The sequence below is a fragment of the Gopherus evgoodei genome, chromosome 1 (genome assembly GCF_007399415.2).
Source record: "Gopherus evgoodei ecotype Sinaloan lineage chromosome 1, rGopEvg1_v1.p, whole genome shotgun sequence".
Lineage (NCBI taxonomy): Eukaryota > Metazoa > Chordata > Testudines > Testudinidae > Gopherus > Gopherus evgoodei.
This window is the reverse complement of record NC_044322.1, coordinates 120,879,825-120,895,428: the sequence shown is the minus strand read 5'-3', so window position 1 is coordinate 120,895,428 and position 15,604 is coordinate 120,879,825. Positions and strand designations below refer to the sequence as shown.

Below are 15,604 nucleotides of genomic sequence, written 5' to 3'. Positions count from 1 at the left end.
ACTTACTTTTTGTCACTCTTCACCAAACACACACAATGCAAAGCATGAAGGAAAGACTCATGCATGGCACCAAGGCTCAGACTGACCTGGCTAGCAGCCACTCAGCGTCAGTATGTCTTATTTTTGCGATTTCCATGTGCTCCAGGATGTCAGCTCACATTAAAAAAAATAAAAAGGTGAAACCCAATTTTTCAAAAGAGCTCAAGGCTGGATTTGCAGATTCTCAGCAACCACAACTGGAGCCAGATTTTCAGAAAAGCACCACTCTCATTTAGGCACTGGGCTGAAATCCTGACCATTTTGAAGTTAATAGTTTTGCCATTGACTTCTATGGGTCCGGGATTTCATACATCCAAGTTTTTTCAGAAATGCTTTCCACCCAGCAGGAAGTCAGTAGCTAGTGCACTGAGCTGTTTTGAAAATCTGGCCCCAGTTGTGAGTGCTGAGTCCTTTTGAAAATCTGGCCCTAAATCTCTAGCCTTTATGGTTGTGCAGAAAAATGTGTAAATAGTATCAATGAAGTGGTGATGTCCGCAGAGTCTGAAACAAGAGCTCACTCTTCTCAGTGAAGTGTTAACTCAGAAGCCTAAGGATGATGATTTCATGTCAACATGGTTAACTATTTCACTGATCAAAGCATATAAGAGAGGAGAAGGGTGATCATATCATGAGGATCTGCACAGTCTACTTTGACATCATCTTATGGCTCCACAAGTGAGTGATGCTTTGGTAACTGCAGCCACTTATGCTTCCCCCTTAATCTGACCCATTGATTCAACAAGCCAAAGGAGCACCCAAAGCCTGCCCAGGGAGAGCTGAAAACCAGGTTGATATCTGAGCCTCAATGAGGGGGAGACAGGCTTGAGGAGTTAAACAGAGCCCATCAGCTCTTTGAACTCTGTGGGTGGTGCGCCAAGTCCAAGAAGTACTAAGAACATCTGCCCAACATCTTGGAAGCTGATTCTCATTTTGATATCTCATGAGCTGGAGTTTGGAAAAGTACCACTATTTTCCCCCTACCCAAAAATCAGCACCTGTGTTGCACTCAAAAGAAGCACAATTTTTTTTTTCATATCCAGTACTGGGACTCTCAAATTCATACCAAATACAAGTATATTGCTAATCCCAAGTGCCCAGAAATCATGAGACTGGCTTAAAAATCATGAGATCTTTAAAAATAACAACTTTTGGAATTTTTCTGTGTGTTTTCTGGTTTTTGAACCTGCAGAGAGTCACATTTCCAAGCTTTTTTCTGCAATGATGTAGGTTAGAAATATAATGTTAACAAAGAAATGAAAGCTGAGATTCTCCCCTAATCACAGGATCCCAGGAGCTGAGGCTTCCTGGAAAACACCAAATATTGCTAGACTCATGATAAAACAACAAGAGTTGGCAACACAGGAAAGGCACCGTTTAGCTGGCGTATTTCATAACCTTATTTTTAAAGACCGTATTACCATCAAAATGTTGTGCAAAAGCCATTCTTACAAATTCAGATTTACAGCAAGTTTACTAATCTGAACATCTACTTTTACTTGGGTTAGCATAGATGCTCCCATCTCCACACTCGCGCAAAGCTAGAGTTCATACTTTAACTGTGCAAGGCATGCTATACCACTATTGGGCTTGGTTCTGAGAAGATGTGCATTAATTAGCACTTGTATAGGGCTTTATATCTTGGACGTGTTTCATATGCATCATCCAAAAAACAGCTGTCTAAGACATTTGAGTGATTATTACCACTTCCCAAATGGAGGAAATGAAGATACAAAGGGGATGAGAGGAAAGATATTATTGTGGTTTAAGGCATAGGTATGGCAATCCATGTAAAATGGACTTTATTCCTGGGTCTGCAGTGATCTTATTGTGCAATCTTGGGGACACCTTTTAGCAGAGGTGAAAGTAAGCCGGTGCAGTCCGATACAGCATGCCGGCAAGAGCCAGTACGCCGTGCTGGACCACATAGACTTCCACGGCAGGGATTGAAAGGGCTCCGAGCTCCCAGCAGCTGCGGGCAGCCCAGAGCTCCTTGAATCCTGGCTGCAGCTGAGATTTAAAGGGCTCCGAGCTCCCCACCACTGTGGGCAGGATGTAAAGGACTCTGTTTTTGAGAACAAAGTTAGGGGAAAATATGTTTTGCCCATGTTAAGTGTGTGTGTGTCTGTGTAAAAATAAATAATGACATACTATTTTTTTAAAGAGTGCTCTATCAAACAGGAATATTTTGAAATGCATCAGTTTATAAAGGCCAAGTTGCTGTGGTTAAGTGCAGATTTATATAGCGCTCCTGAGATCCCCTTGGATGAAAAGCAGTACAGAACTGCACCTATCAAATGCGGGGAGTGCGGTGGGGTAGGGAGGACAAGCAAACCAAACTCTCCCACTCCTTATGTGTAATGGAAAGTCAAAGGCAGCACATAAGTGTAATCTGTGGGTTTACATGGAGGGGGAGGGGGAGGGAAGTGCCTGCCCTTGGTTGGTTGTGTAAATAAAGACTGAGAGGATGAAATGAAGGTGCAGCTTCCAGCAATGCCAAAGACTTTGAAGTTCTTCATGATTAGTTTATCACCTGACCTGGGAATTGAACCCTGGACCCTCAGATTAAGAGTCTGATGCACTGCCAACTGAGCTAGCTAAGCATTTAACACACACACACACCAGTAACTGGATCACACTTCAACTTACTAACTTTGTGGAGTCAAAAGTTCTGCTTTTAAAGTTCCCAGTGTGGCTGCTTTTCTGTCTCCCTCCCTCTTCTCTTGCTCTTAAAAAATGCTTGTCTCTTCCCCCAATCCCGGTCTTGTGTGTGTGATTCTCTCGTGTTTCCACTACTAACGTGCTGCTGCTGCTGCCGTCTCTGCAAGCCCCCCTTTTTTTGTAGCGGAAACGAGTAGTGTGGCTGAAATGACATACAGGACAAGGGTTACTTTGTATGTCTCCTCTCCTGGAGAGACAGACAACGGGACAGTCATTCAGTCCACCCTCCCTCGCTCCTAGAGCCCTAGTTAGCTTTAGCAAGGAGAAGAGGAGACTGAGCCAGGGAGGGTGAGAGAATCAGAAGGGAAAAAAAAGCTCTCTCCTCCCAAACACAGGAGGAGGAGGAAGAGAGCCAGAGGCCAAACAAAACAGTGAGAGAGTTGAAGGAAACCTCCTCCCCTTCTGGGAAAGGAAAGTGAGGAGTGAGTACGCTTTGAGGATGAGAACTTAGTACAGAGCAGGGAGGGGCAGCCAGGCCTTTCTCTCCCAGGCTCTGCCAAGTGCTCCCATTGCAAAAGTGCTCACTTCTGTCCTGTGTGTTTGGGAAGGAGGACAGGAGAGATGGCACAGGATGCTGAAGAGGGCAGGGATGCGCCCCAGGTGCCGACGGAAGAGGAGAAGGAGAGGAAGAACAGGAGGCGAAGAAAGAGGAAGAAGAAGGAGAGCAAGACACGGACTGTGCGCTCTAACCTGCTGCTACCTGGGCCTGAGGCAGAGAAGCCCCAAAGAAGCCCCATGGCCAATAATCGCCTCAAGACCACCAAGTACACTGCTCTGTCCTTCCTGCCCAAGAACCTCTTTGAACAGTTTCACCGCCTGGCCAATGTCTACTTTGTCTTCATCGCACTGCTCAACTTCGTGCCGGCGGTGAATGCCTTCCAGCCTGAGCTGGCCTTGGCCCCTGTGCTCTTCATCCTGGCTGTCACTGCCATCAAGGACCTGTGGGAGGATTACAGCCGCTACCGCTCTGACAATGAGATTAACCACACGGAGTGTCTGGTCTACTGCAGGTGAGGGAGCATGCTGTGTGCATGGGGTGGAGAGTGGGAGACTGGCAGAGACATGGGGGGAGCATTATGGCAACTGGTTTCAATGGAAAGACTGAGATGGGGGCGCATAAGAAGGGCAGGGGCATGTTGAGGGATTGATATCACCCAACAAGGATTTGTCTCTCTCCTCATATGTTTGCTGCTATGAAATGTGGGAGAGGGTCTAGAGGGATTGTATTTTTGAGCATGTTTGTACAGCACCTAGCACAATGGGATCCCTCCCAGCCCATAATTAGGGCTCTTAGATGCTACAGTACTATAATGAAAGTTGGAGAGTGAGCAGGTGACATGCTCTGAAGTTTTTCCATTTACAACACTAAACTCAGCTTAATGAAAACACTCTGTTATCCACGTCTTCGGCATTTATCCCACCAACCCAGGTTGCTGTCCTTTTATCCAGAATTTTTGACATTCCCAAAGCATTTGAGATAAGCTGTGCTTGCAAACAGAAAAATTCTAATTCATTCGGATGACTGGGAATCCCACAGTGAATTACGGACTTGTGAGAGTTAGTGAGTAAGCAAAGTGTGTTTAAAAAAAAACAGGCTTGTGCAGCATCACAAAATGAACTTCATTCATTTACTGGACAAGTATTTGATCTGTAAGAATACTTCATCGTGTAAGTGGTCAATTCTATTGCAGTATACTTGCTAACAGGGATTTAGTTTTAGTAACATGAAACCACACTCAAGCAATGTGCTAATAAATCTTTGCTGAGCAGAGGGTAGAGGCCTCAGGTTTCTCTGTTTGAATTATGGGGGGTGTGGGTTAGTGAAGTATGAATTAATGGGGTTCTGCTGTGTTTGCGTTTCTAAAGAATTTGAGATAAGGGCATCAGTCAATATTTGCTTTTCAGAAGCCCATCATTTATCATCTCAAGTGTCATCATGCAGTGTGAATTTGCTACCTCCTGTTGCTGAGAGAGGAGTTTTTGTCCATTTGTTTCTTTCCTCTTTGCAATGAACTTTTACATGTGATCAGCTACACTGATTTACACCAACTGAGGATCTAGCCTTTAGAGTTTTATAGCAGTTCCTTTTTAAAGCACCATTGATTATTTACCCAATTGTAGCTCAGGCTGAGATTTTTTGGGAAGCCGAGGTGGGGGAGTGGGAGGGTGGTCTTATGCACCAGTTTCCAAGAGAGCTGGTTTTGCTGATCCTTCTGCTGCTATTACAGTACAGACAGTAAAGTGAGGCAGGAATGTGAAACACGTGTTAAGAAGTCTATGTTGTCTCTTCCTGGGTGAGGGGGTCCTGACTGAGACAGGCATTCCAGCAAACAGCAGCAACTCTCTCATTACAAGTCAGAACAGACTAAGTCAGAAATACTTGCAGTAAGCTTTATTTCTAGTCTTCATCAAATTCTGTCTGTCTTTTCCCAGTCCCATCTCACATCAAGAAATCTTAACCTATTCTTTCCCCATCCTATAGTTATGTTTGTGCGGGAAAGACAGTAAAAGGGTTTTATTTCAGTTGGCTAAAACTGTAATAACTAAACCAAGGCAAAGCACATGCAAACAAGTAACACTTAGTTAGGACCAAATTCTGACACCTCAACTGACGTGGAACAGATTTAAAATTTTTATTAAAGCTAATGTTAAAAAAAATTATATAATACATAGATTGAGAAAAGAGTGTCTGTACAGCTGGGTATAATGCTCAGATTAAACGCAAACTTTGTATTTGTGGATAAAGTCAAATGATATATAGAGTACATAATCAGCAATATCCCAAATTTAGGTGAATAGATTTAACAATACAGATTAGATCAGGGATCGGCAACCTTTGGCATGGGGCACCCCAGGATAAGCCCCCTGGTGGGCTGGGCCAGTTTGTTTACCCTCTGCGTCTGCAGGTTCGGCTGATCATGGCTCCCACTGGCCGCAGTTCACCGTCTCAGGCCAATGGGGGCTGCAAGAAGCCATGGCCAGCACATCCCTCGGCCCGCACCGCTTCCCGCAGCCTCCATTGCCCTGGGACGGCTAACTGTGGCCAGTGGGAGCCGCGATTGGCCAAATCTTTCGACGCAGCAGGTGAACAAACCCTAGTGGGCCGTGGGCTGAAGGTTGCCGATCCGTGGTTTAGATATTAGAATCTGAATACATGGGTATATAACACATGAAAAGAGTTGTATAGAGATTTGATTGTGGAAAGCAAAATATAAAAATGAGTGGAGACTGTCCCTCAGTAATTGAGAATTAGGTAGGTTGTCCATTTAGAAAATACAATCCATGAGGAAAGTATTTCAGTTACTTTCCTGTACCTTATTCTGAGCAGTTCCAAAATCTGTCTGCTAGTAAATAGGAATAAAGTAGAACAGATAATCTAGACTCCAAAGTTAAAAACTGAAAAACTACATGTTGTAGAAGCCATTCAAAAGCCTTAATAGTAATTCTGGGCTGGCTTTTCCCACCAAAACTTTTCTTTTTGAACTGCAACTGAATGGTTAAAAGTGACCAATGGAAAATGTGTACTTTTACTGTCGCTTTCAAATTGATATTGAAGCTCGTTGACATTCACAGCTAAGCGTTTAATGTGTTGTACTTTGTTCTAGTTTGTTATGCTTAGCATTTATGTTGTGTTTAAACTCAAAATTAGAGTCGTAGTATTTTGTGGACTACATTACTTTAGAGTTACAGTTTTACTGAGTTAATGGGGAATAGCTTGGGTGGTACCCTTCTGATTTTGAATCAATCTATTCCCTGTGGTGTAGTAAACTTGAAAGCATAGAACCGTGTGTCCAGCTACTCAAATAAAAATTTCTGAATCGGGATGGAAGTTGAATGCTGCTTAGTTAGGGAATTGCATCCAGGAGCAAAGCCCAAGTGGGCTCTTTCCCTTGAAGGCCAGAACTTCACACTTCTGGAGAAGAAAAGTGGCTGTGCTGGGAAGGGGAAGTTTTCAGCTGTGTGATCTACTCCTAACTGTGTGGATAGTTGTGTGCCCTCAATACCCTCTCTATTTTAGCATATGCATTGAGCCTAAGTAATTTAAATGTATGGTAATGTCTGTACTCCCAAAAAGATCCTAAAGTGCTTCACAGACTACTGAATCTATGTACCATACTGTTGAAATGGAGCCACCTCTGGGGGAGACAGCAGCAGACAATTAGCTCCCAAAATATTCAAGAGCCAGAGGCAGGGATTTTTTTCCCCAGGAATGGTAGGGAAAACCATTTCTTTTTTGGTAAATAATGCCCATGCAGAACAGACTGGCCTTTGCTTTCTAATAGTTTTAACATTTCTGTTCAGATGAAGATGGAAGTCAGTTCTTACATTACCTAGACTTGTTCATCTCTGGTCACTGTGTTGCTTTACTCGTGACTACAGTATCCATTCCTTATTTGAGCATAAATTGCAAAATTGAAATGTAATGATAGGCAGAGCCTGCTGCTGTCAGTGTCAGCTAATCAGGACAAGGCCCCAACAAGATATTGACAAAAGCAGTAACCTCAGTAAGAGGCTTTCAGTAATAAATATACAAATAGACCTTTCCTGTATCTGTACATCACAGAATAGGATAGGAAGGGTTGATATTACACCAACAAGCAGGATGCGAAAAAAGTTGTGGCAGGGGCTTTGCCTTTCTCCTCCTACCTCCCCCCATGGGAACTCTGATGACCCCTCCTTATAAGGTCATCATTGCCATGTGAATTCAGACGTCAGTCAAAGCCCTGTAGCACTAGAAAAAAATGCAGATTGCACACTGAAACATTTTCTCAGACTGATTCCAAGATATACACATTGCTGCTGTTTTTAAATATTTGGCAACACCAAGTGTGGGCTGGGAGTGCATGTCTTAAAAGCTCTTCTAGGCAGAGGTCTTGTTTTCAGTATATTCTTGCAAAGCATGATATGCATTCACATGCTGTATAAATAGAAAATTAATATGAATAACATTGGAATTCATCCTGTATGGCAGTGTTTCCCAAATTTGGGACGTCACTTGTTCAGGGAAAGCCTCTGGTGGGCCGGGCTGGTTTGTTTAACTGCCGTGTCTGCAGGTCCAGCCGATCACAGCTCCCACTGGCCACGGTTCACTGCTCCAGGCCAATGGGAGCTGCTGGAAGAGGCACAGGCCAAGGGCCGTACTGGCCGCCGCTTCCAGCAGCTCCCATTGGTCTGGAGCAGTGAACCACAGCCAATGGGACCCACAATTAGCCAAACCTGCGGATGCAGCAGGTAAACAGCCTGGCCCGCCAGGGGCTTTCCCTACACAAGCAGCATCCCAAGTTTGGGAAACACAGCTGTATGGATTTATATTTTGTAAGTGACTTCATGCAATGGTGCTGAAACACTGTTAATTAACATTTTTCAGGGAGTGTTATTTTCAAAATGAAAGGTTTCAGTTTTAGTGCCTACTCTAATGTCTTTAAGGTCCAGAAAAAGTATTGCTGCAGTGTGTGAGCATCTCTGTTTACAGATCAGAAGGCCATACTGTTTTTTTTGTGGACATGGAAATGTAGATTTATCAAATCAAAACTTCTGACCTGATTGTTTTTTCCAGTGGTGTTGCACTCCTACTATTCAGTTCCTATTGATTGTAATGGGAGCTGCAGGTGCTTATTGCCTTAGAAAATCAAGATTATCCTCCCTCAGTAAAACCCAAGGGAAAGAGAAAAGAGAGCATGAGGAACTTGCTTCATGGCATTTCCAAAATATCTTCACTTAATTAACAGGTTTTCAGCCCTACAGAAGAAACACAAGGTAACCTCCACGCACAATCTGAGGAACAGGGGCAAAGCAAGTTACGCCCCTTGGGATCCTAAGACATCCATGTGGTGGCTGGAATCGCTTCTCTGCATCCTTTCCAGAAATAAAGCATTCCTGATTCTGATTCAAAAGGAAACTACTTAGGATTAGTCTGTTCCCTCTGGTGGGAGCTCTTTACACTAGAAATTGACTGTAGAGAATAATACAGTAGGATTGTGTGATTGGGGTCAGTATCCTTTTTCAGCTGGCAAGGGGAACATTCCTCTTAATGTTACTCTCTTTTTGTCTGTTTTCTATGTTCTGTCCAGACTGACTGTGAATAACTAATTGGGAAGCATGATGGCACCACTTACTCACTATGTCGACTTGCCACACACAAGTGTTTTGTAGCAATCGTGGTTGGGTGGAAACCAAGCCAAGCATCAGGAGAGCTGGGTTCTGTTCCCAGATCTTCCATTGTCTTGTTGTGTGACTTTGGGCAAATTTCCTCAACTACCTGTTTCCCCATTTTAAAAAAATGAATATTTTAGCCCCTTTATGATGCATAGGAGAGCCTTATAGAAATGATCTAGGCATACTTTATAAGGTATTGGGTCATATTTCTGGTCTCCAGGCAGAGATTCAGAGACCCAAGGGAACTGACAGGCAGAGGCCTGGCCAAACAGTGGATTTCAGCTATCTCGTATTGCTGCCCATTGTAACTCCTATTGTAAACAGGCAAAGCTGCTATAAGCCAGACCATGCACTCCTGTAAATTACCATTGCTGCAGGCTGGAGGAGTTACCTTCTGTAGTGCTCCCCATGACTTAGAACTATTTTGCCTTTCCACACTGGAAGTTTGCAGTGGTGCAGCTATGCTGGTGGCTAGCGACCAGTGATTGTAACTAGGGCAAATCCCCAGTGTCAACAAGTTCTGCTGATGATGTTGGAGTAATGCCTTCAGCCTGTCTCCCCAGCCAGGGTGTGGAAGCGAGAGCTGGGCCATCAAACTTTTGTTTTTAAAAACAAGCTCCAGGTGAAGTCTACTTTTAATTGACCTATCGGAGGTTTTTAAAGTGGTGGTGTAGTTAAAAAGTAGAGAAAATAAACACTCAGGCAGAATAGGCCTGGCAACAAACTCTGCTGTTCCTGTGTTGATCTGTGGACAGTGTATCATCACTAATGCACGGAGACTCAGGAAGGTAGGCCTAAGGCTAGACCATGCCTGAAATATAAGATCAGAAATCCAAGCTGGCATGTCTGCCTGGGTTCTTTTTATAAGAAGTGCAGTGGGACACTTATTTCCATGTTTGGTGGCAACCAAGCTTAAGAGTTCTTGAGTTTTCACAGGGAACTGTACACTTAATTCTGATCTCAAAGGCTTCTGCTGGCCACTCCCTTCATGAAGACTGCATCGTTAGCCCTCTTGTCTCACTCCTTGGGCACTGTGCACTGGAGGACTTACTATGTCCAAAAATCTGGTTTTGCTTCACAGATCACCCTCAGGCACATGGATAGCTCTAACATCCCAACAAACAGGAGCCATGCATCAGTCCTCCCCTGGGAGGCAGGACCATCAGAACTAAAACCTCTCAGAACTATGGTCCAGATTTGCACCGTACACCAGCAATAAGATTGGGAAGGGGGTCTCAGATTCACAGTATAGCCACATCTTGAGAGAGAGTGTTGTGTGCCCATCCATAATTGTGTATACCACATTCCCTCCCTGTGTTGATCAAATAACATTCCGCAGCAGTTGTTTATTTGGAAGAGTAATACTCAGAAAGTACTTAATGTGATCTAGCAAAGAGATACAGCACCATGTGACCATGTTCTTTGCAGACTACCAGAAAGAGCTCTGTAGACCACTGTTCAGGAAGCTTCTCATTGATACATCATTACTGGCATAGTTAAGACTCTAATCTCAGCTTTTTGTGAGCACAAACACACACCAAATACTAAAGAAAGCCTCCCTCTTTTACCAGCTATCTCCAGCAACAGAAGTTGTTGATTGTGATATCTTTATTGTTCTTCAAAGGATCTTTCTTCTCATCCCCTGTCATCCTTGAAGGTTGGGAAAGTGTTCCAGCTTTCACACAGACAAGTTAAGGTGGTTTAAAACAAAACAAAACAAAAAACCTGAAAAACCTGTCTGAATTGCTTATGAAGCCAATTTTTCACATTGAAATTGGCACGAGAATAACGAATCCCATTCCTAAGAGTACCGTTATCTCAAGTCCTTTTATAGTTAAGGCTGGTTTTGCATTTAGATCGTGGACAGGTATAATTAATGTTCATAATTGGGAGTTAGAAAAAGTATAATGCAGAAGCATTTTTAATCAAATCTTTGCATATGTGCCTGAAAGGAATAAAACAAACCGAAAATCCAGTTTGAGGAAGGTGACATGAACATTTTAAAACACATTGGCAGAGTTCCTTTGCTGCGTTTCCATGAGGCACAACCCCTGGGGAGTGGAGATAGGAATGAGGTGTCTGTCAGCCACCTTTGCACTCTCCTGAATCTGGGATTTTCTGAGGATCAGTGTCTAGCACAGGGGTAGGCAACCTATGGCACGTGTGCCGAAGGCGGCACATGAGCTGATTGTCAGTGGCACTTACACTGCCCAGGTCTTGCCACCAGTCTGGGGGGCTCTGCATTTTAATTTAATTTTAAATGAAGCTTCTTAAAACATTTTAAAAACCTTATTTACTGTGCATACAACAATAGTTTAGTTATATATTATAGACTTATAGAAAGAGCCCTTCTAAAAACATTAAAATGTATTACCGGCACGCGAAACCTTAAATTACAGTGAATAAACGAAGACTTGGCTCACCACTTCTGAAAGGTTGTTGACCCCTGGTATAGCATAAATTAGACTCCTTCAATTGACTGCAGTCTCCTCAGGGCTACCTACAAGTGTGGAGCAGCTCAGAATCACCCTGTTGTACTCTAAATTGTGTCACCACCCATCTCCTCCCTGGGGTTGTGTGGAAGGGATGGTGGTGTTGAAACAGGGGCCAGAGTTGTGGGGGGGAAGAGTATCCCTCCAACTGTGTCTTTCAATAAATAATGTGATTCTGTTTTTTCAAACCGAGAGCTCTAAAATGCACAGAAGACATAACTTTTCAAAAGCATTCATCTTACTGTTTCAGGGATCACAGAAATACATCATGGTGCCCACAGAAACCAACCAGCCACCCAACTGAAAATAAACCTGGTCTTGTGCATCATTGCTAGATGTCTGTTTAATCCACTTGACCTTGCCAGACTGCCATATGCCCCCTGCTCTCACTGGTTGTTGCTTTTTCCCCATGTCTAAAGGAAAGCAGATGCAGATCTTTACCTAGTGCACCCCGCACCCTTAAGAATAATCCTTAAGAACAATCATGCATAGCAGGGGATTACTTAATAGTATCTAGAGATGGGAAAAAGTTATGTTCCTCTTGCGTATTTTATTAAAATACTTTCACTGCCTGGTCATGTTTTCTCCTTGTGGTGCTACAAATGGGCAGGTCTCTCAGGAACAAGAGCCAGCTTTTGCAACATGAAGAGCCATTGCATAAACTCAGACTCTGTTGGGGAGTACAGAGATGATTTGTTTTGTTTTATGTTCTGGTTGCCTAGAAGTAATGACCCACTTTCAGGAAGAGTTTAAATGCTAGCAGTCTAGATGGTTGTGCTTTTTGGCTGTGTTGTGTCCATGCTGCTTTTTTAACACTTAACATGTTAGCAACATTGCAAAATAATTGTTGCTTTTATTTCCCCTTCCTCCCCTTTTTCTATCTACTGTAAAACTACCACCTTGGTCCCTTAGACTTGTCTTTTGTCTGATGTCTTAGGCTTTAGTCATTCTGTAGGATGACCATATCTGTGCTGCTGGCCCTCTTCTTCTGTTCTCTGGCTGAGAACCTGAGTGGCTTAGGCATGCCTATATTCGCTGTGGGGGGGTGTTTGCCTTTCCTCAGGATGTCTTGAATTTCCCCAAAACACTTAAGCCAACGTTTTCAAAGTAGGATGACTAAAGTTAGGTTCCTAAATTGAAGTCAATGGGATTTAAGTGAGCGCAGCATCGTTGAAAATCAGGCCACCTATTTAGGCTCCTATGGATGGATTTTGGTGCTTAGCTGCAGGACTCCTTAATGCAAAAGGAGTTTAACTAGAAGATGATTAGAAAAAGTAAGATAAATCAATTCAGATCAAAAGTAAATTATATGAAATCAAGTCAACTAACAGATAATCTTGCACTTATAGTACAGTGATTACAGCAGGTCGTCACTTACATGTTTTCATAGATTTCATTGTGATCATCTAGACCAGTGTTTTTCAAACCGTGGGTCGCGACCCAGTACTGGGTCATAGCATGTCAGGCACTGGGTCACCTTGCTCTGCTCAGCACCACTGACTGGGACATTAAAAATCCCGTTGGCAGTGCCGTCCAGCTAAGGCAGGCCGGTGCCTGTCTTTTCAGACACCGCACTGCACCCTGGAAGCAGCCAGCAGTGGGTCCAGCTTCTAGGCAAGGGTGCTACAAGGCTCCATGCACTGCCCCTGCCCTGAGCACTGGCTCCACGTTCCCATTGGCTAGAAACCAGCCAATGGGAGTTGGAGGGAGGTGCCTGCGGACAAGAGTTTCACAAAGCCACTTGCATACCTCCACCTAGGAGCTGGACCTGTTCCTTGCCGCTTCTGGGGCGCAGTGCAGTCTGCAGTACCAGGACAGGTGGGAAGACTGCCTCTGCACCCCGGCTGCACCACTGACCAGGAGCCGCTGGAGTTAAGTCTGCACCCCAACCCTGTGCCCCAGTCCTCTACCCCACCCCTGAGCCCCACCCCAAACCTGGAACCCCTTTCTGCACCTCAAACCCCTCATCTCTGGCCCCACTGCAGAGCCTGCACCCCCCAGCCCAAAGCCCTGACCCCATTCTGCACTCCAACCCTCTGCCCCAGCCCTGAGCCTCTCCCACACCCCAAACACCCCATCCCCAGCTCCATTGGGTCATGGACATTAACAATTTTCTTCAACTGGGTCCCCAGAAAACGTTTGAAAACCACTGATCTAGACACCATTGTGATCATCTAGTCCAGTGGTCCCCAAACTTTTCCGGGTGGCAGGCGCCAGATGACGAGCCACCGAGAAGCGGCAACGTCAAGAGGTGTCTCAGCCAAAAATCAGTGGCATTTCGACAGCGATGCCTCTTGGTGACGCTGCTTTTCGGTGGCATTTTGGCGGATGCTTGTCCACCAGCCAGTATGTGGGTGCACATAGATGCCCGGCGGGCACCATGGTGGCCGCGGGCACTGCATTGGGGACCACTGATAGTCTGACTTCATGATTAACACAGGCCAGAGAACTTCCCCCAAATAGTTCCTACAGCAGATCTTTTAGCATAACACCCAATCTTGATTTAAAAATTGTCAGTGATGGAGAATCCACCATTAGCCTTTGTAAATTGTTCCAAAAGTTAGAACCCTGCAAATCTGCAGATATCTGCTTTATATCCGTGGATATATCCATGGAGCATGTTTGTGGATCGTGGATGGATGTAGATCCAAATATTGTATCTTGGGCCCTGCAAATCTATGGGTATCTGCTTTATATCTATAGTCCATGTTTGTGGATCGCAAATTGGATGCAGATACAAATTTTGTATCTGCGCAGGGCTCTACCAATGGTTAATTACCCTCACTGTCACAAATTTACTCCTTATCGTTAGGGCTCAGATGTTTGTTGCGTTTCATCAGGATTTTGCCTCTCCCTTTCAGGATTCCAGTGTCTTGGCTGCCTACTTTGTCAGCTTTTTCCTTCTGCCTTCTTCTTTGTTATAGTCCTGCAGATCTGTGAAATAAAAGCTTGAGCATATACATCACATCAGGAAAAAAGGGATCTTTTATTTTTAGCATCTGAATGATATTTGCACACCTGAGAGCATTGTGGCCTCTCTTCTCTGAACCCCAATACCTACTCTATATTCGCATTTTATTCATTATTGTAGAAAATAACTCTTCCCTGAGTGGACAGGTTGTTTGGTCTTTTTTGCATGTACAGTTACGTGTCTTCCACATACACAAAGGTTGATCCATTAATGTGTCATTGACCTGACAGACTGTTGTCTGAAGTAATTAGTTTGGTTTTTTTTTCTCTCGCTGAGACAGACAGGAACTGGATTTTAATAATTCCAATGTATGCATCATTTCAATCAATATCCAATCAGACTTCTGGATCCTGGGTGCATTGTCTGTCCTGCTGTTTTTCTAAATGGCCTGTTTAACAACTAGATTTTAAAAAGTATAGATTAAATGTGTTCTGTTAGATGAAGTGGTTAATTTAGTTTCAAATGCCTTATCTCAAATTGCATTCTGCTTTCAGTGTTATCCATTAACATATTATTCACACTTGCACATTCTATTTACATAATTTATATCAAAGCTAAGAAACAATGTAAGAGATTAGGTGTTGTTAATAAATAATTTTTTCCCTTGAATAACCGATGACCTTTTTGTGGAATTGTCAGTCTATAAAGTGGTATTCTTTCTGCTTTTGCTGTTTGCTTTTACATTCAAGTCATAGCTATCAGTCTGCTTGTTTTATTTTTTTTGGGGGGGGCGGTTTGTTTTTTGTTTTTAAAATATGAGTTACTGTAGCATGTGTTTGATTCTATGTTAATCACTTCACACTAGGTCAACTAAAAGGGTTTAATATATATAATTTACTAAAAACACAGAAGTGTGTATGTGTTCAACATGCTTACTGCTGTTTTGCAAAACAGAAAATTAAGCTTACATTTCAAAGTAGCTTTAAAGTGTCACATACAGACAGGGTCGGTGCAAGGAAGTTTTGCCCCCTAGGCGAAACTTCCACCTTGCACCCCCCTAGCCCTGCAGCAGCTCCACTCTGCCCTGAGGCTCCCCCCTGCAGCAGCTCCCCGCCCCCCGCGGCAGCTTCCCGCCCCCAGGCCCGGGGAGCCCTGCAGTACCTCCCCACCCTAGCTCAACTCTGCTCTACGTCCTCTCCGAGTACGCTGTCCTGCTCTAATTCTCCTCCCAGGCTTGTGGCGCCAAACAGCTGATTGGCGCTGCAAGCCTGGGAGGCGGGAGAAGCGA

General features: G+C 44.0%; 1 protein-coding gene and 1 non-coding gene across 2 annotated transcripts in view; one reads left to right on the top strand and one right to left on the bottom strand.

The window, feature by feature from the left end:
• Nucleotides 1–2,566: 2,566 nt before the first annotated feature.
• TRNAK-CUU lies at nt 2,567–2,639 on the bottom strand. Its single transcript has one exon. It is a non-coding gene; the product is annotated as a tRNA-Lys (tRNA).
• A 389-nt stretch (nt 2,640–3,028) lies between these two features.
• Nucleotides 3,029–15,604, top strand: part of ATP10A (ATPase phospholipid transporting 10A (putative)) — a 159,661-nt gene continuing 147,085 nt past the window's right edge. The window contains exon 1 of the mRNA XM_030571040.1: nt 3,029–3,767. Coding sequence (XP_030426900.1) covers nt 3,319–3,767 — 449 coding nt within the window. The 5' untranslated portion in view covers nt 3,029–3,318. The remainder of the gene's footprint in view (nt 3,768–15,604) is intronic.